The sequence below is a fragment of the Colletotrichum navitas genome (assembly GCF_030913465.1).
Source record: "Colletotrichum navitas strain CBS 125086 chromosome Unknown LY79scaffold_12, whole genome shotgun sequence".
Classification (NCBI taxonomy): Eukaryota; Fungi; Ascomycota; class Sordariomycetes; order Glomerellales; family Glomerellaceae; genus Colletotrichum; species Colletotrichum navitas.
Genome location: NW_026850558.1, coordinates 631,096 through 655,519, shown reverse-complemented (window position 1 = coordinate 655,519; position 24,424 = coordinate 631,096). Strand labels below are relative to the sequence as shown.

General features: G+C 53.9%; 8 protein-coding genes across 8 annotated transcripts; 5 read left to right on the top strand and 3 right to left on the bottom strand.

Annotated features, from left to right (window-relative positions):
• The first annotated feature begins 111 nt into the window (after nt 1-111).
• LY79DRAFT_65240 (uncharacterized protein) lies at nt 112-892 on the top strand. Its single transcript, XM_060562580.1, has one exon. The coding sequence runs from the start codon at nt 295-297 to the stop codon at nt 751-753; it is 459 nt and encodes a 152-aa protein (XP_060417341.1). The 5' UTR covers nt 112-294; the 3' UTR covers nt 754-892.
• Nucleotides 893-1,030: 138 nt separating this feature from the next.
• LY79DRAFT_667459 (family 4 glycosyltransferase) lies at nt 1,031-2,545 on the top strand (the record flags this gene model as incomplete). Its single annotated transcript, XM_060563379.1, has 2 exons — nt 1,031-1,465; nt 1,562-2,545. 2 exons carry the CDS (start codon nt 1,031-1,033, stop codon nt 2,543-2,545), a joined length of 1,419 nt encoding a protein of 472 aa, XP_060417340.1.
• A 936-nt stretch (nt 2,546-3,481) lies between these two features.
• LY79DRAFT_509623 (PHD-finger domain-containing protein) lies at nt 3,482-6,298 on the bottom strand (the record flags this gene model as incomplete). The annotated part of the gene is made up of 1 exon (XM_060554072.1): nt 3,482-6,298. One exon carries the CDS (start codon nt 6,296-6,298, stop codon nt 3,482-3,484), a length of 2,817 nt encoding a protein of 938 aa, XP_060417339.1.
• A 5,649-nt stretch (nt 6,299-11,947) lies between these two features.
• On the top strand, nt 11,948-12,628 carry LY79DRAFT_667457 (ML domain-containing protein; the record flags this gene model as incomplete). The annotated part of the gene is made up of 3 exons (XM_060563378.1): nt 11,948-12,156; nt 12,237-12,453; nt 12,509-12,628. 3 exons carry the CDS (start codon nt 11,948-11,950, stop codon nt 12,626-12,628), a joined length of 546 nt encoding a protein of 181 aa, XP_060417338.1.
• A 371-nt stretch (nt 12,629-12,999) lies between these two features.
• LY79DRAFT_509355 (V-type ATPase) lies at nt 13,000-13,550 on the bottom strand (the record flags this gene model as incomplete). Its single annotated transcript, XM_060554048.1, has 4 exons — nt 13,000-13,140; nt 13,200-13,334; nt 13,397-13,432; nt 13,494-13,550. The coding sequence occupies 4 exons, from the start codon at nt 13,548-13,550 to the stop codon at nt 13,000-13,002; spliced, it is 369 nt and encodes a 122-aa protein (XP_060417337.1).
• Nucleotides 13,551-15,861: 2,311 nt separating this feature from the next.
• On the top strand, nt 15,862-17,306 carry LY79DRAFT_667455 (uncharacterized protein; the record flags this gene model as incomplete). Its single annotated transcript, XM_060563377.1, has 2 exons — nt 15,862-16,107; nt 16,161-17,306. The coding sequence occupies 2 exons, from the start codon at nt 15,862-15,864 to the stop codon at nt 17,304-17,306; spliced, it is 1,392 nt and encodes a 463-aa protein (XP_060417336.1).
• An 868-nt stretch (nt 17,307-18,174) lies between these two features.
• On the bottom strand, nt 18,175-19,449 carry LY79DRAFT_65100 (uncharacterized protein). The gene has a single exon (XM_060562555.1). The coding sequence runs from the start codon at nt 19,329-19,331 to the stop codon at nt 18,543-18,545; it is 789 nt and encodes a 262-aa protein (XP_060417335.1). The 5' UTR covers nt 19,332-19,449; the 3' UTR covers nt 18,175-18,542.
• A 282-nt stretch (nt 19,450-19,731) lies between these two features.
• On the top strand, nt 19,732-22,919 carry LY79DRAFT_509735 (uncharacterized protein; the record flags this gene model as incomplete). The annotated part of the gene is made up of 4 exons (XM_060554086.1): nt 19,732-19,894; nt 20,096-20,548; nt 20,683-21,027; nt 21,358-22,919. 4 exons carry the CDS (start codon nt 19,732-19,734, stop codon nt 22,917-22,919), a joined length of 2,523 nt encoding a protein of 840 aa, XP_060417334.1.
• Between the last annotated feature and the right edge of the window lie 1,505 nt (nt 22,920-24,424).

Sequence of the window (24,424 nt, the reverse complement as noted above, 5' to 3'; positions counted from 1 at the left end):
GTACCTGTACGACCTTAAGAGGGACCGCCTTGGATACGCACCTCAGTTTGGAGATGTGAAAGAGAACGGAGACGGAGAGAGGAGCTCCTTGAAGGTCGGGGCGTATGTGTGTGGCGGATCTCGATCATGGCCGACCCCGGCCGAGTCCGTTGCTGAGAGGCAGGCAGGCAGGCAGACGTCGGGAGGGATATCGGAGATGACCTTGCGTAGAAGTGCCATGGGGCTGCTGACCACCCATACGGAAACACGGCCGCTGTGTGCTTAAGTCCGCCGTTAGTATTCCCTGGCCTGGTTATGTTTGTTCCAAGGCTACCAGATGGAGGCTGTGTTTGTGCCGTGCTAGAGTTGCAAAGTCCAAGAGAATCGGGGTATCTTGACGTTAATACACTGATTATAGGTTTCCCAGGATTGGAGTTAAATCAAGTGCAGAGGCAAGTGTTCCCCAATCTCACAATGCGAATTCCATGCACCACCGCAAGGAGTCTCTCATGTGCACAGACCAGACCCTGGAACTCGAACAGCATCGGCACAGCTCCTCCGGCTCCGGCACCGGCTCCACCTCTTTCGAGGGGCCTGTCAATGTTGGCCTTGGCCTGCATTACTGTACACTGCGGCCCCGCAGTTGTCCCTTTCTCTCCCGAAACACCCACATGGGGAGCCTCCACTGAAGCACATGGGAACGTTATCGATTTCATCGAGCCCAGAAAGGCCACAATCCATCGATACGTAACGCGGTCCCGGTGGGGGTCATAGACCTCCTTCCCCCAATTGACAACTGTGTCCCGTCGCGAAACCCCAAGCAGCCTCAAGCAACCCTTTTTTGTATTGTGAGAAGCTTCACGTCCCCAACAACAACAATTGCGTTGCGCACCAGCCAACCCACCTCGCGCGCACAAAACCACACGATGAAAGGGATCCGGCTGCAACGCGGAATTTGACAACAAGGAAACTAAATCGACAAACCCAATTTGGATCTCCCTCATCCGCGGCTGCGCGCATCATCGCGCGAGCGCAACCCGCCCATCCGAAAATGTCGTCCTCCACTATCTCCGCCGCGGCGGCACTCACTCGCAATGAGACCTTGAGCCTGGGCGCCCTCTCTTTCGCCGCAGTCGCCGTCCTCCTCAACACCTTCCAGGGCGACGGCGAGCCCCTGATAGCGTCCCTGGCCCTGTCCGTCCTCGCCTTCGCCCTCGCCTACTCCATGATCCGCTGGCTCGGCCCCGTCTTCAAGCGCGCCGGCTTCCGGGGTCGCGACCTCTCCAAGCACCACCGCCCCGAGCTGCCCGAGTGCATGGGCGCCGTCTGCGCCGCCGTGTACCTGCTGGTCGTCATCGTCTTCATCCCCTTTCCCTTTTACAAGGACATCGTCGCCGCCACTAGCGGTGGGGGGAACAGGGACGTCGTCTACCACCTCGAGCATGTCCAACAGGGTCGCTTCCTGCACCGTTTCCCTCATAGCAAGGTCAGTCTCCCTACTCCGACGGTCCGGGAACCACTTTCGGGTTATGGAAATATTTGCTTGGCATGTGCTGACTTGACATGTGAAAAAAAAAAACAGCTTGCCTCGTACCTCTCGGCCATCATCTCCCTCCAGACCATCGCCCTCCTCGGCATCGGCGACGACCTCTTCGATATCCGCTGGCGGCACAAGTGGTGGATCCCCGGCCTGGCCTCCGTTCCGATCCTCGTCATCTACTTTGTCGACTTCGGCGTCACCTCCATCGTTATCCCGATCCCCCTCCAGCCCTACCTCGGCGAACTCTTTGACCTCGGCGTCCTCTACTACGTCTACATGGCCTGTATCGCAATGTTCTGCCCGCAGTCCATCAACATGCTCGCTGGCATCAACGGCATCGAGGTCTCGCAGTGCATTGTCGTCTCCCTGCTCCTCGTCCTCAACGACTGTCTCTACCTTCTCACTCCCTACCCTCACCCAGCCACCGACTCCCACCTCTTCTCCCTCTTCCTCCTCCTCCCCTGGCTCGGCGTCTCCCTCGCCCTCGTCCTCCACAACTGGTACCCCGCCAAAGTCTTCGTCGGCGACACCTACTGCTACTTCTCCGGCATGGTCTTCGCCACCGTCGGCATCCTCGGCCACTTCTCCAAGACGCTCGGCCTCCTACTCGTCCCCCAGCTCTTTAACTTCCTCTACTCCACCCCGCAGATCTTCGGCCTCGTCCCTTGCCCACGCCACCGCCTGCCGCGCTTCGTCGCCCGCACCGGCCTTCTCGAGCCCAGCGTCACCCCCTGGAGCCCCGAGCGCCAGCCGCACCCGCTCGTCGCCCGCGCGCTGCACCTCCTCGCCAGGATGCGTCTGCTGAGTGTCACCACTGACGACAAGGGCCGCTTCGTCGAGACGAGCAACTTCACCCTCCTTAACCTCTGGCTTGTCTGGCGCGGCCCCCTGCGCGAGGACCGCCTCGCCTGGGAGGTCACCTTCCTCCAGCTCTTTGTCGGCCTTTTCGGCCTCTTCGTCCGGCACCGCCTCGCCCTGCTCATCTTTAAGGAGGATAACTGGGGCATGACGACCAAGAGATACTGATCAATTTCCCTACGGCAAGTCGATGGAATAGGGGCGGGAAGCCGGGGGGGGGGGGGGGGGGGGAGAAGAAAGAAAAGAGGCGGTCATCAGATATCCGCCCCTTCTTTTGTCCTTTGTTCACGTTTTCCGTGATGTGACAATCACACTGGGCTTGCAATGCACCGGACCTTCCCCCTCCCGGTTCCTGAGTCAACAGGGCGGCTGTCGATAGAGGCTGTTTGTTTAATGCCAGATATGGATGGAAACTGAGATACCCTGTAAGAGTACATACAAAAAAGGATTGGCAGGAGAGGGAAAAGTGCCTAAATAGAGCTGGGTCAAACCTCGGACGAAATCAAAACTACATCATGAAGCAACAGTGCACACAATGAAGTAAGCCGAGAAATAAGCAGCGCAGAAGCTGCGAAAAGTAAAACATCCATTTGAATCTTTTTCATCGTCACGGGAGGGGCGTTGCCCAGTGCCAAGTCACGCTTTCTCTCTCACCCTTTCTCTCTCTCTCTCTCTCACCGTGGCCAAGTTAAGCCTAGAAATACACATGAAAATATGCCACTCCTGGAAGTAGCAGAAACCCCTCTTCTCCCATCCCAAGATCAGCCCAGGCATCGCTACCTCTTGCCTTCTTTGCGCCAGTAAACCCGTTGAAGAAAAGAATTTTGGTTTCTTGCCAGTCGACAAGGCTTTGCTTCGCGACAGGCTTATTTTATTTCCCCCCGTGTCAGACGTGCATTTTTTTGCAGTTTCTCCAAGCATGGACGAAACACATTTCAAATGAAGACGTTCCCTCCTCATTCCCCGTTCCCTTTGTCCGTCGCTGCCATAACGCCGAAGCCAAAATACCAAACCAGTGGTGCTGCATTTTGGAAATATTTAGAGCGGAAAGAGAGTTGGCCGTGTCGTCCTGTGAGTGATCGCGAATCCCGGTCTCTATACATGTTACAAAGAGGTGTTTGTTGCCGTGGCCGCGGGTATTGAGGTGACCGTATTGCCTGCAACGGGTGTCACGATGTCTGTGCTCTTCTCGACGACCGGTGAGTCCATGATCGTATCGAGCGCGGGCTTCGACTCCTCAATCCCAGAAAGTGATGTCTTGAGTCCGCCAGTGCTTTTGGTCTTGTTCATCCTACTCTTGGTGTAGTCGCTGAGGCTCAGCTTCTTCTTGACGGGACTCGGATGCGCTGCTACCCCATTGACGGTTGAAGGTGCAAAAGGACTGGGAAGGTTACCCGTAGAGAAGGGAGATTGGACAGTCGTAGAGGCCGAAGACGGTGTAGTCGCACAAGGAGTTCCCAGGATGGGACCGTTGAAGCTAGGAACCGGAGGCATCTGTACCCGCAATTCCGGTGACCTGGGCTTCGAAGGACTGCTGGGACCGTTGGGCTGCGTGTCTGTCGACGAATCCGCTTGCACGGGCGACTTGAGCGTAGTGGGTGAGCTCGTTGGGGCGTTTGCCATGATGACGTCGGCAGCCAATGCCGGAACAGGTGATGTGCTTTGTGCGGTAATGACGGATTCTTTCGATGGTGTCGGAGAGCCCATCACAGGCTGATGGTCCGCTGGAGGGTCTACATCCATAGGGTCATGGGTTGAAATAGAGGGAAGTGACTTGCGTCTATCTGCCTCGTCGCAGCGTAGTCGGTGACGGTTGTTGAGCAGCCGTTGAGATAACGAGATGATTCGGCGACGCGGTTTCGGGGTCTGAATAGGTTCGCTATACCATTCGCCCTCCACAGGGTCGGTTTGCACTGAAGCATCGCAGTAAATAGGACGAGGCCCAGAGGACTCTCGTCTCGACTGTGTTGTGACAGAGCCATTCTGAGATACTGGGGCCTTGAAAGGGTTATGCCGTGTGGGCGACACGCCGCTGGAAGGGGAGTTAGATTTGCTTCTTGTAGTGCCTGCGTCGACGTAATGGGAAGTTCCACTAGACGCGTTGCTAGTTGAGTTCCTTTGCTTTATCTTGGTTCCAGTGCCGTCGGATGTGCGCTTCTTTTTGCGCGGTGGCTGCTGTTGCTCCATGCGTCGGAACGAGTCTTCGACCATTTGGACCTTCCGTTTGTCCCTGTCAGTAGGTTCAGTGAGGATGCCCGGACGGTCAAGGGAGCCTTGACGCAATGGTGTACGGTCGCGACTAGGGGGCTTGCTGCGCTCCGATATCGATCGAGCATCGTTGTCTGGATCCTCATGGTGGCCTTCGCTGCCTGCGCGGCTGTTGGTGGCATGACCGGTGCTGGTGGGAGAAATGGTGTGGGTTTTGGGTTTCCGCGGCTTCTTCTTGACGGCCGGTCGAGACTGCATCTTGGCTTGGTATTGTCTGTGGAAACGAGCGAAGGCACAATTAGCACCCAAGTCGCAGGCGCAGCCGCCGTGCTCAGATAATATCCGATGGATCCAGCCGGACAGCGTTTGGTACTCTGCCTCGTCCATTTCAGATTCGCTCTGGGCTTGGGTATCGTCATCGGCCAGCCCCAAGAGGTGATGCATGCGGGCCTGAAACTTCTTGGGTAGCCTAAACTCCCAGGGCAGTGTGATCTGCTCATTTGGGGCAATGTGCCGATCGCTCACCAGCCAGAAATGGTATTCAGACTGCCCCGACAAGTACGTATCCAGGATGGCATTAGGCTTGCAACTCCTCCGGGCAAATCGGGCGAGTGACCCCTCTTTCCTAGTGTCAATGTAGAGCGGCAACATCGGGTGGAAGAAAACGAAAGGGAGTGGTGAGGAAAGCTCTTCCCATAGGTTTTCTGGGTCGTCGCAATAGTCCTTTTGAAACCCAATCACGCCATTTAGCTCAATCAACGGCACATCTTTCTCGATGGCAGCCGAGGTCGCAAGATATTGCCACCGAAGAACCGTGTCGGAAGTAAGGGGCAGCTTTTTGCTTTCCACATGCAGCTGACATTTCTGAGAGTCAATGTCTTTGGGGAGTTTGGCAAAAACATCGTTCAGTTCCCCGCCAGTGTCTTTCCGCAAGCGAAGCGGTTCCCGTACCCAAACGGAAAGGGTGTTTGACACCAAAAGACTGGCGAATGAATTGATTTGAGTGATAGGCACGTCTGTCTCTTTGGTCATGGAAAGAAAGCCGTCGGAGTAGTTGTGTATTTGAAAGTCGCTCGGAAGGTCTGGAGGCGTTGTAGCAGGGCTTGGGGGGTGTCCGTTGGGTTGGGATCGACCGTTTCCGTACGAAGGGCTCCTCTTCGCGTTTTGCGAACTTATCGAGTGAGATGGTCGGTGAGAAGTTTTCGCCGTCTTTTTGGCTGTTTGAGGATGGTCGCTGGGACTTCCGTGCTTTGCGTTTTCTTGGCCTGTGGAATGACCGTTCAATTGCAAATCCGTTGGCTTTGGCTTCTTCTTGTGGCTCTTGGAAGGCGGACGTTTGGCCTTCTTGTCTGGGGCACCTTCGGCAGTAACGCCGTTTTTGAGTCGACGGGTACGCTCAATGGCCTTTTGTCGATCCAGGGGGCGCGGTTTACAGTCGGCGCACGAGTGGGCGAAATCCTCGCGGAGGGCCTCCTCGCGACTGTCCGGATAGAAGCAGTCGATGTGCTGCCATGTATCGCACGTGTCGCAATAGATCGTATTTCCATCATCATCAGAGAAGTTGCAAATACACTTTATGGTGTAGGGCTCTTCTTCCTCTACCGTCTCAACCTTGCGTGGAACACTTTGGGTAGAGACGGGCACGCTCGGAGCGAAGAGGGTCTGACTAGGAGTCGCGGTCTGCGTCGACAGTGGCTGCAGCTTTTCGGTCATAATCTAAGATCGCCTCGTAATGGGGATTGAAGTCGAGGTATGCGTGAGCTGATTAGTGTTGCGGCTTGGGTAGCATGGCGACGCCTGTCTAGACACACGGAAACAAGCCGTCAAGGGAATCGCAGAAACAAGAAGATGTGGTATTGTGATCATCCGTGGGTCGACAGGTTGCGGTCGGGTCGAAAAATATCAGCGAGGTCGAGGACAGGATTCGACGAGAGCGTCAAAGCCTGCTCAAAGAGCAGAGCGTCGAGGAGGCAAGGGATAGCAAAACAAAGTGGTTGAACGATTCGCCAGCAGTCGCGTTGGGCCAAACAGCTGTTGTCGACACGTCACGAGTTGGTGTTGTGGTCGTGCGGGAGGAAAAGTTTTCGAGTGATCGCGAAGTGCGTGTCAACGAAAGGCGAAGCAAGAGGCAGACGGAGTCGAGTGAAGGGTTGTACGGTTGCGGCTCGTCGAAGAAGGGAGATAGGACGGTTCGAGTAGTTGAGTCGAGTCGAGAAGAGGTGATGAGGAGGAATCGGAGTATTTCGACCGAAAATAAGGGAGGACAGGGTGATTTGTGTCGAGAGGGTGAGGGTGGAAAAGAGATTGAAAGAGAGGAAGAGAGGGGGCACGACACGAAGGAGAAGGATGGATGGGTCCCCCGAAGGAGAGTAGCAGAAAGCGCAGCAGCAGTGCGGTGGTGCTGGTGCGGTGCGGTGCGGTGCGAGTTGAGCGAGACACGTCCCAGTCCCCTCCCCCCCAGTGCAGCAGGACAGGAGCGTGCAGCCCAGGAACCAAGGCCAAGCCAAAAGAGAAGAGAGGGAGAACTGGTAAGGAACAGTGACTGACTGCACTGCTGGGTCGGGTCCTCGGTCTGGGTTGGAGACTTGGACCGACTGGCACCATGTGGTTTGGTTTGGGTTGGTTTGGTGCGCGGGCTATGGACTTGGATGGGGGGAGAGAGGGAGAGGGGGGGCGTCGTAGAGCCTTCGAAGACCAACAGACGAGGGATGGGATTTGGGGGAAGGAGGAGGAAGGGTGAGGATTGGGGAGCTGGGATGCTCGGTGCAACTCAGCTCGAGTTGCCCTGGTAGGAGGAGACGGACGGCTTGTCGCCGCAGTGCAGAAGGCGCACTGGCTACCTACCGCCCAGCCGGCGAGTCCAGTCGACACACTGGACTGACTGGACTGGACTGGAGGACGGCGGCGGCGAGGCGCGAGAGAGCCGAGTAGGCAGAGTAAAGATGGGAGACGGGGGCAGAAAAGCCAAAGCCCGTGGGTTGGGAAAAACAGGGTACCCAGGTACCTGTACTTACTTGGAGCTAGACCGGAAAGGCGGTGGGCACTCTGATATGAGTGGCTACGGCAGTCCAGTCAGACCTCTAGCGCAGAAACTCGGATGCCTCAGGCATTAGGAGTTTCAGGCCGCAACCAGATGAGAGATAGCCCCGTCTGATGAAGGACTGAAGACTGCCTGTCTTGTTAGCCCTGGAAGTCGGACAAAGGCGGTAGAAGACCAAAAAAAATCGGAACAAAAATACTAAACGTCGAAACTGAGAGAGGGGGAGAAGGAGAAAAAGAAAAGGATGGAAAGAAAATGGCACAGAACGGGGTATGATGCCACTTTCACCGCCCCCAAAAAAGCCCATGACGATGAAAATAAATATGAACAAAACCGGTTGTTGAGCACGCTCTGATCATCTTGATCAGAGCAATAGCAACTGGTGGCCATGGCCGGGCTGATAAGTGTGAACAGAATCAAGAGGCAGACTCGACGGGCGGAAGTGGAGGGACGAGAGGCGGCATGCAAAGATTTAATGAGTAATAAAAGAGAAGAAATGGGCAGACAGAGTTGGTGTTGGTGTCGGTGTCGTCGTGCGCCGCCTCTCTCCTCTCTCTGGCCCTAGCAGAATGGCGGATCTGACGGGAACGGTTAACTCAGAATGGAGCAGGCGACGACCGGGTGGATTCTGCAGGTACCTAGTAGCCCATTAATGCCTGCCTGCCTGCCTTGGCTAAAGCAGTTTTCCGCCTGCAAAAGAAGGCATCCGTGTGTCGCGACGGCGGGTGCATAGGTACGTGCCATACCTACCTAAGCAAAGAAACGGGCGGCAAAACACCAAACCAGAGTGTGCTTATCCGACCCCTCTCTCTATTTGTGCTAGAGCAAACATGGATCAAAAATAGAGCAAATGTTTGCGTATGTATATGCCTGCAGAGCACCGCGGGTAGAAGAATGTCTGGCGTCGTTGATCGCTATCTGTCGAGTTCCAGTCGTCGTTGAGAGAGCGGATCGATGATTGTGAATCCGTAGCATCGCGAGTCGGGGATGTACATAGTGTGTCCACGAGTATGGCTTTCATCCCGTCCCAACAGCAACATGAGGCCGTGCCTGTTATGGTGAATTTCTCTTATTTCTTTTTGATAATAGAAGGAGCGGTGGTCAGGGACCTCTCCCTGCTGCGTCGTCTCGTTGGTGGTGGGTGTACCTTGTTCTCCTCGTGTGAAATCCGCCTAGAGAGTTCTTCTGATTCGTCCGGGGCAACGGGATGGGTGGGTCGGAATGACCAATCAATCCGAGCCAGGGATAGGGTGACCCAAGGAGAGTCCGGGAGAGAGACACTCGGAGCATCCTTCAAGTCATCGAGAAAAGGGACCCATGAGCAACCGATCCAATAGAAGGTGCTGGTCTGATTCGGAGGCGTCACTTCGCCCGGCCTCCCACGCCAACTGTCCGTCCCCACCAATTTTCATCAGTCACACACACCATGACCGACCGAAGGTAAGATAGAGTTCGTTGAGTCGTCAGCTAAAGGGCCTTGGTTCACCAAGTTGCGCCTAAAGTTCATACCGGAAAGGATGCTGATTACACCAACCTCATAGGCCGAGGTACCTGGGGGAAACTCTCGGAAAAGAAAGAAAAGTACACTACTGTGTGGCCTTTGGCAGAGAAAGAACCGAATTGGTCTGCGTATATTGGAAGGCAGGCTGGGACCCTTCTTTTCGGTGGGTTTAACCATTAATTATTGTTGTTGTTTTTTGCTCATTTTGTCCCTGTCATTACCTGCAGACGGTAACTTCTAAGGTCCCGTGGCGCAGCGTCGCTTCGTGCCATTGTATGCTGACTCCCCCAATCGTCTCGAGTCGCAACTCAACTCCCACCGCCGCCTCCTCCTCATTGGCTGATGTGCCCTTCTCGAGAATGGGCGAAGGTCTTACAGCCGGTCTTATCGCTCCCTGTAACAATTCGGCTGGAGACCTGCAGCTTTTCGCATGCGATTTGGTACCGCCCATGCCAGCCTTGCCCCCATCAAGACTGCTCGTCCCCGGGCTATTGGTGGTCGAAAATCGATTGAAGTCGCCTGCAGAGCCGACACTGATGGCTGCAGCAAAGCCCCCCATCTCTCTACGGTACTTGCTCGCATACTACCACCGACAGCGGTATGCAACTCGAAGTCATCATCACTTCAAGCTTGAAGCCATGCATCCTCTAGGCACTGAATGCCGCCATTCGCCCGTTCTCCTATGACACCTTACTGCTTCGACCTTGACCCCTCACTCTTCCAGCAGACTCTCGCCTCCAAATCTTCTCTCTGCCAACCGCAAACCCTACACCATCATTTATGATTGGATGCCGTCCTTCATGCACTCTACCCACGCACATGTACATCGTACACCGGGGCACTTTGCCGGCACAAACCAGCATCAGCTCGCCGTCGTACCCGACCCCTCACCACCAGAGACTAAGTTGGCCTCTAGAAGCTCGATAAATGGCACGCTGCGCTGAACTCTACGCGGTCGCGGCGACATGGGGAAGGCCTCTTAGGCTGCTGAGGTGCCATCAGTCTGCCTGCCTACCTTTCCCAAGTCATAGTTGCACAAGTATCGGTACTTTGACCTCCTCCAGTCAATGCTCCTCTCACGTCTAGCGGAGTTGCGTGCACCTCAAGTCCCGCCGCAGGCGGGCGCCCTTGGAGCTTGCTGCTGCTTTCTACCATGTAGACTCTCACTACCCCTGGGCCGACGGCATGACCCAAATACGGTGCGACGTGAGGACAGTGATGTGAGCCTTTGCCTTTCCTACCTTGATTAGGTGGCAGGTAGGAAAGATGCTGCCTGTGCCGCTTCTCGCCCCTCCCCCCACCTCTCTCATCTTCGCCGCAACTGGCAATAGACAAACAAAAACAAAGAGCCGCGACCTTCAAGCCCCGTCAGCTAATCACGTCGGTGCCCCCAGCATGATTCGCGGCCGTCTCCCACTGGCGAGGGACTCCCTGTGCTACACAGCCTACGCTCTCGTTTGCGAGACCTAGCAAAAGTTTGCGACAATGGTAGCCGGGGCTGCAGAGGAGGTGTTGGGTACTTTGTCACGGTGTCCCCCAATCGTTGTCCAAGCAGACTCTCACTCGAGCACTTCTTTTGGCACCTATTCCCTGCACGCGATGCTGGTCTGATTGGATAGAGCCAACAGACCTGCGCACCATGGGCTTTCTCACCACGGGAGATGCAGGTGGTATGGCTACCTTTCCTTCCTGGTCACCATCCATGCCGGCGCACGACTTCTTGAGTCGTGGGGATTCAGGTTCAGACCAATCACGAAACAGGCGCAGAACCGAGACTTCGAATACCAAATCCCGATACTGGAAGCTTGAAAAATGGCCATGAGCCTGTGGCGACGGAAGACCCTGGGGGGTTGATGGCGGGCCGATCTCTCATCCTGAAAGCCGCTGCATCGATCCTGTCCACGGGGCCAGGATGTCCAGGGATGTTCCAGCGATGGCGGCGCAGTCGAAACAGGCCCGGTTGCCCTTTCCGTGACATTGGCCCCAGCCGTCTCAAAGACGAGTACGAGCGGGGGCGAAATGCCAGGTTTATTACCGTGGCTAGAATCCCGACAACAACGCGCGTTTGTGTGTGTGTGTGTGTGTGTGTGTGTGTGTGTGTGTGTGTGTGTGTGTGTGTGTGTGTGGCGCGCCGCCTTGATCGCGCATGGACGTTCTCTCATGCGAGCGAGGAGGTGAAAATGCCGCTCGTTGATCGCGGAGTGCGCGGGTTGAAATGACATGGAAGGATCGTTTCAAGAAGAGACAATCTGGTTGCTGGAAAGTTGATAACGAAAGTGGGATTCTGGAGAGGAAGACGCCAAAAGTGGAGATTCGATATGGCCTGTGCGTTGACACAGCAAACCGGTACGTGTTGTAGGGGCCGTTGGAACATTTGAAGTCTACTGATGGTGTTGTCTACTTTATGTCCAGAACCCGTCTCTCTTGCTTGTGTGACGACTATAACTGATTGTCTTCTTCCCGTGGTTGTGCATACGTATTTCCACATCAAGGCGTGCTCTTCTTCCCAATGGACGCAATTGGACTTGCATGTCGCCATGGTCGCTGTGGAGGGAAACGGCGCTTGTCTCCAACCAAGGTCCACCCAGCTTTGCCCAATCATAGAAGCCCTTGGCAGGTCCCATGACGTTTCTCCCTCCACGCCCAGCCTCATTGCTCACCACCTACCAACCAAAGCCACTCGCCAGAACCACTTCTCCATCATCTTCCAGCCATCCTCGGACATCGAACCCGAGCATCAACGACGTCGAAATACGCCGCCCTTCGAACCTTTGAATCCCGTCCACCTAATAACACCAAATCACCTAGACCTCTGCTCGCAATGAGGTTCGCCACGGCCGTCATCGCCTTCCTCTCCGCCGGCCTCGCGCCGGTCGGTGCCAGCGTCCTGGTTAAGAGAGACCAGTCCGTCATCGTCAAGGACGACCTCAAGGTCCCCGGCGACTCGCCCTTGGAGCTTTGCCCCAAGTCCCACGCCGACGATATCGTCAAGATTGAGAGCGTCGACCTCGCCCCGAACCCCCCTCAGGCGTTCGTTTGCCCCTCTTTGTCCCTTTTGACGCATATCCAAACCATCGCGACGCAAACAGGTAGCTAATATCTCTCTTTAGAGGCAAGGAGCTTGTTATTAAGGCTTCCGGAACTGTCAAGCAGCCCATCGAGAAGGGCGCCTACGTCTTGCTGCAGGTCAAGTACGGCCTCATTCGTCTTATCAGCACCAAGGCGGACCTGTGCGAACAGATCGAGAACGTTGACCTCGAGTGCCCCATCGAGAAGGGTACCTTGAGCATTACCAAGTCTGTCGAGCTTCCGGCCGAGATTCCTTCCGTAAGTTGGTTCCGTGTCGATTTGTATCTAGCAACACGACTGACGCCTTGTGCAGGGCAAGTATACTGTCTTCGCCGATGTTTACACCGGTGACGACGTCCCCATCACCTGCCTGACCGCTCAGGTCGTCTTTTCTCGCAACAGCCAGCAGAGCTTCTTCAGCTTGGATCTTTAAGTAGCTATAGGCTATCATAAAGGCTTACGATGATGGGCATGGATTACAGTTTCACGTAGCGATACATCCAAATTGTTGGGGGTTTCGAATCATCTCATGGCAAGGATTAGCATCTGGCCCTTTGGATTCCGCACTTCATTTTGTTTGCATAGGATGGTTTCATTCCGGGTCTTTTTCTTCGAGTGCGTGTTTTGTGTAGGAGTATCGGCTTGACGATGCGTACGTACATAGGGAAGCGGTACTAGATAGGTAGCTTGCAATTTATTTCAAGACAGGCCAGCATGGTCCACCCTCAACTTGAATTGACCATCAACCTGCCATCTCGTGCTCATCCACCCTTCCGCAGCCCCTTCATGTGTCTAAGAGCACGTCTACTCGCCAAACAACCGGCGAACCCTGCGGAGAACGCTGTCCTTCTCTGGGTCGTATGGGTGATCCTTGCTCGGGATCTCGAGAACCGTCGGGAAAGCGGCCGTGTAGGTATCAACGCGATGTCTTATGCGGTCGGCAATCTGTCCCCCAATCAGTATGTAGCCCGATATGCTTGTCCTCTCTCGTTGCGGCAACTGACGTGCTGGTTGATGAGGACAATGCCGATGTCCTTCCTCGTCGTGAACGACTCGAACGCGGATTCGATCGCAGAGGTGTCGGTCTTGCTGTCCACCACTAGGAAGTTCTTCTCCTGATCAGCACTCGTGCTGACGTGCTATAGACAGGTCAGTCATCTCGAGCCGAAGCCGCATCGTCATTGAAGCAAGAGTTGCGCACCCCAATGCCGGCAAGAAGGAGACCGGTAACCGAGTCCTGTACTATTGTCAGCGCGCTGCATCCACTGCATGACTGGCATTCGAGAGGGAGGTCCCACCTCGTCGCCAATGACGGCGAGGAACTGGCGGTCCTTCATATCAGCTTGCGAAGCCATCTTGGGGTTGACTTCTGTGGTTGTGGGAGAGCTTGCAGTGCCCAAGTGGTCGGCGGGCGATTGACGTACTGAGGTGCGTTGATTACCACAGCCCAGCGCTCCACTCCAGCACCTTCCTGCTGTGGCTGAAGAGTGTGTTAGCGCTCCGGCGCCAGGACTGCCCGCTGCAACCAAAATGCCAATGGGCACGGATGCTGCGACGGGCAAGACAGACCCCACCTGCAAAGGCAATATCGATCAGTAGGAAGGCACCATCTTCCATAGTTGCATCCATGCTTCGGTTCATGCACACCGTATTGAAGATTCCTAGGATACCCAAGTTGGAAGTCGACCATGAACGGAGACGAGGGCCTGGTTTTTCCGAATGAACTATGACTTTCTGCGTATCGGATGTTTTCGCTTTCTTACTGAAATCATACGGTATATATTCAACTAACCGTCCCTATGGTGCTACTATAACAACGCACATCTGGAGTAGAGAGTGCAAGGCCAAGCTACCAGAGAACTGGCGAGCTTTGTACCTCACATATAACGAGGTACCTACCGGCACATAGGTGATGACAGGGCAGCTAAGGATTACGCAAGGCTCTGCACTGGACAAGACACCAGCAATGTCGAACGGCGGACGGATGTCCTGTCATCTGCAGGGCAAGCACTTATCGTTGCAGGGCGCACATGATTGCATGAATGCCTATTCTGTTTAGAGATGGAGTTCGGCTTGACGGTAATCTGAGGCATGCTCATCTCCCCTTCTTTTCGACAACGGTGTTATCATCCCTCATGCTCTCTAGCTCATGCAGGATCTTGCATATAATACGTTGAAGCCAAGGTGTGGATATACAACGGGATATCGCCAATGTCATCCATTAACAAGACCTCGAGGCCAAGGTTGGTCTTAACAATTAACGCATTGAATTGAGTGTAGTGCGAAGACTTAACCTAACTCGAGTACGCAGTCTGGAAGGCGTTGGCTGGTAGACGGGATTCTTGCAGAAGAATTCTCGCCATATTCTACTACAGAATATTTTCGCACCATGATTCAGCACGGCATCCCGTTATTCATCAGCCGCTAGTTCGAGGACATCCAGAAGACTCACCGCATGCCAGGTTCTCTACATGGGGCGGTCACTACACCAGTCACAAACTCTTCACAGACCTAATAGCCGGCATCAAGTCTACCTACCAGGCAGTCCTGGAACAGCTCGCAGACTTGAACTAGTGATAATAAAGCTGCTTGTTCAATGAATTTCGGAGAATCGTTGGCTCTCGACTTTTCAACCGATCCCTTCTTGGGTTTTACTATGAGCCAGCTCCTCTATCGCGACTGAGAATAAACTCAATGATCTTCACTCGATGATAGGCATTCCTGATGAATCGGGCTCTAGCCGGTCGGCGGAATTATCTTATCTATTCCAAGGTCGTAGACTTAGCACTCGAGCGACAGGAAAAACTTCTATGTTGACCAGAAGTCTCAATATGTGAATCTACTCACTTGCTGTCTCCAGCTTATGCCTGGGGCCTCTGGCCAAGCATTATAGTGGAAGAACGGCATTTCACAGATCGAAGACTTCAGTATCCTCCTCAAGGAGATCGAGTCGAGCGATATAGAAGCACATTTTTCGACACCTCGAGTACGCTCGTACGTATGTTTACATCGATGAAACTGAGGATGTGATCTTCATCACCGGACTCGCATAAGAATTGCACACTTGCTTAGATAATGGATGCGCAAAATGTGTCAACACTATCTGGCTGTGTATTTTTGTTACTCTATGTTAGTAATCGTGTTTTCAATGAGAGACGAAGCTTAGGGATACGGGAAGCTTAGGATGGGCAACAGGCGGGCGTTGCGCGCAAGTGTAGTAAACCAGATATAAATTGGCAGTTAGAGTACGTGGATGGAGATTAAGAAGCATACTCATCATTTCCGGAAACGAAACATTGGTTCTTGCATTGCACAACACAATCAAGGTTTATGTTGCACCGTAGGATATCTGAAGGATTGAAGCTCGACTTTCAATAGTAGTAGGAACTTCAAATAAAGAAGTGGGGACCCACTCTGCAAACAGTCGCCAAAGGAGAAAGAAAACACGCTAACCAAATTCGACCTAGACAGTTCGCCCCGTAACTTCCCAAAATCAATAGCCCCATATCCTTTGTAAACAATTTCACCCAGCAACGACAACGATACCGACCACTTCGACATCCATTTCGGTCCCTTGCCGATGATCAACCCAACATCCCCAAGGTTATCCACACTTTATCCTCCCCGAGACGACGACTTCGAAAAGACGAAGCGCAGATCGACAAGATGCCGCGTCTCGTGCGAAAGAAGCCGCTCTCCGAACGCCTGAAGGCGTTGCTCAACCCTATGGACTTCTTGCTCTGGCTGTCGGAAGAACTTGAAACGAGGGACTGGAATTCGAAGGCTCTCGGTACCCAACTTGGGCTCGGCTTCAACTTCGCATTCCTTCTTGCCAGGGCTAACTGCGCGGCAACCGAGGTCGAGGATGATGTGTTCAGCGATGGAAGCTCAGGCAACATCATCACGTTCGTCGTAGGTGGAACCTAGCATATGGTTTGCGATGTGTGGGCACTAACACACGCTAGGTGCGACCGCTCGTTTGGATTCTGGGCATTCTCTCACTTTCCAATGCCTTTTACGCCATGACGCGGACGAGACAGTACCGGCTATTCCAGGTCAACGTCGAAGACAAACCGCACACTCCCTCTGCTCAAAGAGTCAAGGCCAAATCCGACCCGGCTGCTTCTTCCCCCCTCCGATTGCTGAACAGTCTGCTGGTCTCCGAGACCGCCGAATCGCGGGCTCATCCTGACAGGGCACACGATGTGTGGGAGCTGAGCGTTTGGGATCCGCTTCCGGTTTCTCTGCAACTCTTTTGCCTGTTCAGCCCCGGCCACATTCTCGTCTACATGATGTTCCTCCCGCTGGTGCCCATGGACCCTCGGCCGAGTGTTACGATCTTCAACTGTGTCATTCTGCAGCTGATTCTTACCGTTCAGCTCACTTTCGTCCAGAACCGGTACGCTCAACAAATCAAGGATACGGCCATCATCCAAAAGGAGGTGCTCCATGAGTATGATACGAAGTTCGTACGCCCGCGTCTTAACCCAGTTGTTCGCGATGTCGGCACCCAGTGCTCCCCAGAAGAAGCGAAAGATGAAGAGTCCTTTGTTGAGCTAGGTACCCCTACCACCGTCATCAAGAGGGAGTTCGTCGTTACGCCCAATCCGCACGTGAAGCAGGAGGAGTCTGTCCATACTCCTCCCATTAGCAGTTTTGCCTCTCGTCTTTTTACGCCGACCACAAACCGGCGTTCCGAGTCTTTCACCCCCGTACCCAGCACCCGACCGATCCGCCAGAGCCTTCCTCCCGCCCCTGCGTATCAATCTACTTCGACTTCCACGAGCAATGCCGCGGCGAACACGGGATCAACGAACTTTGGCGGCAGCCTCGGCGTGTTCAGTCACGCAAACTCACCGCTCAAGAAGACGGCAAGCCTTAACGAGATGAACCAAGGCTTCATGTCTCCCCGAAACTCAAGGGAGATGGCCGCCCTCGAACAGCGCCGTGGTGGCAGCCCGCTCAAACAATCAGAGACTAGGAGGTCCACTGGTTCGGAGTCGCTGGATGTCACGAGCGCGCCCAACTACAACCCCTTTGCCAGCGCGAAGAGGAACAAAGTTTTACAGCAGCAGGAGCGATACCCTTCAAGATGGTCGGGGTTCCACTGAGGTCGAAGCAACATCATGTACAGCAACACATTGGCAGTCGGGTAGGATGTAACTATTACTTGGTGGCTCACAGGTTTATTTACAGCAGCATGTATGGTGGCGTTAGGGGTGGGTGATCAACTTTGGGCTGGCGTTCTTCTTTATCGACGCGATAATACAATTTGCAGACTGGCTTTCCAGGCTGATTTGACATTTACTCAGCCGACCAGTGTCATGCTCCAGCATCGCGGTCCGTTATCATAGCAGGGAAATCCTTGGGCATATTCGTGGCACGTTTATGCGTATGTTTTCCTGATACTCATCACCGGTGTGCTTTGCACCTCTTCTAGCTCGTTTGCTGGTAGCTTCTCGGTCTAGTCTTGATCTCTTCACGCTGCATCCAGGTGGAAGTGGTCAAGTAGCAGTGATCACATTCGACAGCCGCAGAATATTGCACTGGGTTCCTTGATGCCGAGTGCCGAAGTATGATGCCAGGCAGGGTATGAACAAGAGCCGTCATTGCCACTATTGCGTTTTCCCATGAATATGTATCGTCGATTTCATATACGCTCCTCCTGGCCCTTCTTGCAATTATTTGGCGTTGCTAATCGTAGGTTTCGATCCGCCTTCCTAAGTGATATTTCGCGAATCGCCGGTCTGCGGGCGAAACAGAATTCTGGGTTTGTCTTCAGGTAGCGCGAGGTTCCAGATGATCTGTTGGAGTTCCTCGTGAGGTCAAGCTAGCTTTGAGAGCGCCATGGCCGTAGCTGTACTTGGTGGCTTTGTCATAGTGGCGTGCTTACCTAGGGTACCCATGCGGGATGTACACGATGGGCTGATGCCTAGAGCAGGAAGGTGGCGATGAGGCGAGAAGTTAAAGAGTGCACAGGGCGAGAGGCCTGACTTGGCGAGAGGCCTGACTTTGAAGAGGGAAGGAGGCAGGTAAAGGCTACCTAGGTGCCTACCTACCTTACCTACCTGGGTACATTGGGTAGGTGCCGGAAACCAACTGAGCGAGCCCCCATTGGAAGGAGCAAGTTCAGAATCGTCGAGATAAAGAAGCGAAAGGAAGGCGCTGGGAACTCAATGTTTTCCGCTAATATCTGGAACAAGAAATAGGGTATGTCTAAGCTCGCCACACGGGGCAGATTCTGATTATTATATAATATACTGGCATACTTCTCAGCTTCTTGTAGGTTACGCCGTTAATGTATTGCCTTCTTCCACAAATTCGCTTAGCCCGAAAGCACCATCTGCCTAGCACTCCACGAACGCCTGTACCGAGTATTTGACCTTCCTGACAGCATTTGATTCATTATCCCACCATGGATGCGACTTTCGTATGGTTCTTTCCATGTCCTCGACACATTCCGCCATGAGTTTCTCAAGTTCATGGGTGTAGTGCCCCATGCAATCTGAGAAATGAACTGGCCCCGGGACTCCAACATCGACGGATTGCTTCGCCCCCCGAACCATTGACCAAGCAGGCTCGCCCGATATTCTGCTTAACTTGCATCTAGTCTTTGGCGCGTCAAAGCAGGACTCGAAGCATGAGTCAGGAGACATATCGCCGACAACCACGGATAGCGTCTCTAGCTTCGGGAAATGGAACAGCAAGATCCATGCTAATAGGTTGATATACTCCTTTTTACCCGAGACGGCCAAGTAGCGTGTTTCCTGGAGGATTGATTCGAGTTCATCTTGGCTAGAAATATCTTCAAGTGCGGCAGGGCCTCCGATTGGGCAAAACAGGGTGTCCAATTCTGGCCGGAAGCGGCGGGAGGGAACGAGGCATCCAGCTGTACTGTTGGCTGATTTCGAGGATATGAAGTTGATTCCACTTAATCGCGAATTCTGCACGAGCTGACGAGACTCGTGACATACGTGCATCAGCACCGGGAATGCGGTATACACAAGTAAGGACTGGGGCGTGTCGCATGCTGGCTGCACGATACAAACTTCTGGTTCGTTCTCGGGGATAGCAAACTGCCAAATCAACACCCGAATCTCAGGAGGAAAGTCCCCAAAAAGATGGAATTCCATCATATACGTCAAGAGCGAAACCACAGCTGACGGAAGGTGAAGAATGACGGAGACGAAGAGGACTTCAGTCGACGTGGTCTTATATCAGAAGAACAGGCATTGAAAACCGACTTTTAGAAATGCAGGCTGTTTATTCACTTGTCAAAACAACAAACGGGTTGATGGCAGCAGCAACTTTTTGAGCCATTGCGCTCGACTGAGATTGGCTCTCCAAGATTACTGTCCCTTCCCTGACAAGGATGTCCCCTTCCCAGCAGCAACCTGTCATTCGCAATTTCTTGCACCGCCGTGCGGGATCCCTAGCAACGACATCGTCGGCTTTTTTGCATCAGAAATTGTTTGTTTATTTTCTATCTATCTTACGCCGTAATATTTCTATCTCATCAGGTCCTCGGTTCGAACAATGTCAACCCACTCCGCTTCAGCCATCGACCAACAACCCGAAGCTCTGTCGTTTCGGCTCGTCCCTGATCGTTCCGAAGAGCGACAAGTTGATGAGTTGGGCCGGAAATCTACACTGAGTTCTCGCCTGAAGGCCGTTCTACCAAGCCGCCGTGCTGAAAAGGGTAGCACCCATCGGAACCAAGGATACTAGGAGACCACCGAGAAAAACCGTTCCAGATCAGGTCACTCTCCCACCAGTCCACCTCGAATCGGACGAGGCTCTGACCGTATAACTCGCTGGAATACGGCAAGAGACATATCCCGTCCACCAAGGGACCCTTCTTCTGAACGTGAGCCTCGCCGACGGAGAGCTAGGACCATAGCACATATCCCCAATACTACAACCTCAAACGGGGAGAAGACTCTTGAAGAGCGACGCTTGGTTCAGTTGGAGAGGAGAACGTTGAAGGAGAGCGGTGACTACCTTGGTGTCACAGGGATTAACCCAACCACCGGAGAGCTAGACGTCCTGACGCCCTCGACCACCAGTTTCAGCTCTGCATCCTTAGCCATTGACCAAAAACTGGACTCGCATAAAAAAACAAAGACTAAAACAACAAACAGTCGCAGAGGTGCCGCAGTGCTAACAGAAGAAGTGGCCCGAAAGCTTCAGCACCTAGAGGAGCAGCGGTTCTCTCGAAAAGACCAAGAGAAGGAGGCCATACGACAAGCGCAGCGCACCATTCGGTGGCAACGACATAGACAACAGTGGTCTTCTGCGAAGGGACCAATTCTTAGCCCCATCGCACAGTCAATAAAGAGCATTTCTACTCGTGGTAAGTTGGATTTTCGGCCTTCGTGAACAGCTTAAATGATGGACCCCTACTTGATTATTCCCAAGTCTCACTTTGGGTTATACATGTTGGATTGACCGTTGCTTTGCAAAGACACATGCTGACAGACTTTCTAGGGTCAGAGGCCAAAGATCAAGGGCAGGACTTGCCAAAGGTACAAGAAGTACAGCACTTTCATCAAACGGAGATGGGCTACACGAATCCCATGTCCCACTTACCAAAGTACCTGATCTCGGAGGATGATGGCGCCGATTCTTCTAACACGGTAATTCGAACGCCTCAACGAAGACGATCATCCTTTGTTACCCCCGAGATCGATGGCAAGCTTGATAATGGCAACTATTCGGCTCCAGCTGGTGTAGTGAAACCAGCACAAAATACAATCGCAGGCAGCCCGCAAGTCCAGATCACACCTTCGTCGCCCATTTCCGAGCAGATAGCTCTGGAAGGTAGCGCCTTGGGTAAGGCGTTGCCCCCGCTTCCAAAAAGTTCTCGAAAAATGGTCTCTTTTTTAGGCCAGCGACGCCCGGAGGAGGCAGAACCAGGAGGCCGGCAAGTACTCCAAGCCGTTTCCACCCCAACGAAGTCGGTATGCCCCGAGACGGACCGGCAAGAACACAAAACCAAGGCAATCTCAAGGATACCCTGTCCCAGCCAGGGCAAAGCTCTTACATACCCCTTGAGGCCAATGTCGGTAAACGCCAGACCGACTCAAAAGCACTCTTCGAGGATTTATATCCCGCCGGAAACGTACCAGCTGCCACAACAGGTCTTGCAAATACTGGAAACAGACCGCCCGCAAGTTATGAAGCAGGCAATGCAAGCGCGCCAGGAGATCAAGGTCCTGGCCTCCACCGAGGTTATGGAGAGCCAGCCCCTACGAGTGACTTGCCAGTTCATGAGAGAGCGCCAGTCAAAAATCAACATCCGGAACGCAGTCGGGAATTGCAGCCCACGACCTACAGTGACCACATCCCCATCCGAGTCATCGTTGATGTTCCAGAGTCCCTCGGTGGCTCTAGACACATGGATCGAAGGATCGATGACCAAACATGCCTTCAGCAAGTTGATGAGCGACAGCTTAGGGGAGATAAACAAACATTCAAGTCTGGTAGAAAAGCCTTTTATGAACCAGTGGATGTCTCCAGGAGCGGCAGAGAGCCAGGAAAGCCTGCCGTCCTTCGGAGCTCAAGGAGAGAAGAAGGATCCGACGGCAAGACATGCTACCACACCCATCACCACCACTATTGGGTCCGACCAGGGTCGTTTTCTATCGAGTCCGCGGCAGAGTCAACTACAGAAGAAATGCAGCGAAAGCTGGAGCTTGTTGCAGAATCGGCACATAAGTCGACAGTACGACGATCGAATGTCGACATCGACAGAGGACATCTCGACCGAATCAGCCCATCAATTGGCCAACGTCAAAAGGCGGACGGAGAATTTAGTACCAAAAGGCAGTCTTACGGCAGCAACTCGGCTCCAAGAGGCTGCGATCCAGAAGGGGGTCAGGAAGTCCTTTGTGAAGAATTTCTCCGGCAAGGAGCTCGCCAAGGACGAGAGGGGCAACTTTGTCACGTCACACATGTCCACGTCTACATCACCCCTAAACGCACGGGAGGAAACGACGCAGTGGGACCAAAGCGAGGCGGTTTCGTTGGAGGCGGCGCGGGCCGCGGTGGCCAACTCGGGCAGCAAGATGGCGCAAACTCGAAAGAGGACTTTTCCGGGGAGGGAAGATTTCCGGGCATTGCCTCTCAGCCTCAGGAAGCCCCACGCCGATTACGTTCCGTTTAGGAGGTTGCGGAGCAGCTTCAACTTGATGAGGCGTTTAGGCAAGAGCCAACAAAAATCAATGGAGGCCGCAGAGACGAACAGCGGCCAAAGCTCGGAGCTGTGTTCTGTCGGAACAGGGGGCAGCGTCAATCGGCAGACCACGCGGACAACAAGCAAACTATTGTCATCGACCAGACATGCCAGGTCGAAAGCTGGCTACAGCACGTCAAATGCCCCGGCGAGCAAGGGTTCCGAAGGCGGCGGCATCGAAGGTCGTTTGAGAAGAGAGACGTTTAACAAGCATGTGCTAAAGTGCGCCACTGACGGCAAGCAGATGATGGGGATGTTGGCTCGCTGGTACTGGACGGTGATCTCGCCATGCTTTGATCCGACATCGCCTGCCAGGAAGCGACTTGATGGCAACAAATCAACATGGGGGGATTTTGCATTGTTCTTATTTGCGCTGGGCAGCGGTTTCACGTTATTGGCGGCGGCAGTCCGGATTGCGCAAGGAATCGCATTGCTGCTACGAATGGTGCACATAATACTGGTAGGCTTCATTGCGATTCTCGGTTCCTGATAACGGGGTGGTGACGAAAGGGGGAGGCCGTGGAGGAAAGCTTGGCGCTCGAGCCCGACCAACCGCCGATCGGCGCTGTGGGGATATGGGTTCGATTGGGCGAGGCGCTATGGACGCACGCCGCCGTACATCGGCTGGGTAGGGGGAAGGGGGGTGGATGTCTGATAAGGAGACCGAAAGCGCAAAGTCGACTGATACGAGGACGGATACAACATTAATATTGGTATGGTTTGGTAACTATGGATATTCCCTATCGATCAAAGTTCGGTCATGGCAAAGCGGGTGCCGGGCGTGGGTTGTAAAGTGTCCCTGTGTGCGCATGATCGACAAGACAAGTTGGCCTCTTGGCTCTCGACGGGCTCCAGTTCAATGAGATGATATCTTGGCCCGATACATTGAAGGCTGGGGCTGGTCGACGGAGCGCTTACAAGAGTCGAGACAATTGACAGTGTCAAGGCTCGGATCCGAGAAAAGTGCCGGGAAGGTTTGGTGGGTTAAGATTGAGCTATTGGAAGGCAAACGAAGTCACGTACATAAGGGCCATCCGTCTTGCCGGCCGTGTCGTTTGCGACCTCAAGAGGGACCCGTCTTGTAACAGTACCCAAGTGTCATCACAGCGGCAACGGCAGCAAGGACAAGAAACTGAAGATCAGGACGGCAAACACGGGAACAGAACGGAGACGCGTCTGGGTCACATTGGTGCCAGAGGCATATGTGGCGGGCACGGGCACCGGTGCTTAACAACTTGCTGTTTTGGGCGACGCTGTACCCATTCGAGCCCATATTACTCGTCAGATTGCGGTAACCAAGCGTGTGGGTTTCGTTTTTTCACATTTTCTCCACGAAACGTCAGAGCCAGCCAGCCACTTATACCTACCGACTTAGCTTAGCCAGTAGAGTCACGGTCACGCGCAGCACCAGGTAGCCAAGGGCGATTCGTAGGCCTAGGCCTTGGGCCAGAGAATGGGCGGATTCATCACCCCTCTTCTTTGGTTTCGTCAACCACCGCCGGACCGATGGCGAGAGTCAACAACTTTCATGGTTGTATTTGGAAGGTTCTCAAGAAGCTCGACTGCTGTGGAGTGGGGCCCTCGGGACCAGGGCACCTTTGCGGCGGCGGGCCAATCCGCAGGCCTCATTTGCAAATCAGGGCGCTGTACCCCGCGTTCCGGCGACCGGACTCGCCTCTAGCTGGGACTGGCGCCTCCGATGATCGGAAGGCTTGGAGGGGCTCAGCCCAAAGCTTAGACGGATAGGTACACTGCACCCTTTGGATGGCCGCGAGGTACTTGCTTGCGCTTGGCACTTTTCCAGAGTCGTGTGTGTGTCTCTTCCTTGCTGCCCCTCGCTTTCCGAAGTTTCCAAGCCCGTGTATCCTCTTTGATTGAGTGTCCCGCAACCAAATCTTAAGGCACTTGACACTCACCATCCCTACGCAGTACAAGGAGGGGAGGGGGACGAAGGCCTCCCGGTCCGGCCGATACATATTGAGCGGCTCTTTCCCC

Excerpts from the sequence above, each read along its gene's own strand:
- LY79DRAFT_65240 (XM_060562580.1), top strand. The coding sequence starts at position 295 with ATGTTTGTTCCAAGGCTACCAGATGGAGGCTGTGTTTGTGCCGTGCTA.
- LY79DRAFT_65100 (XM_060562555.1), bottom strand. The coding sequence starts at position 19,331 with ATGATGGAATTCCATCTTTTTGGGGACTTTCCTCCTGAGATTCGGGTG.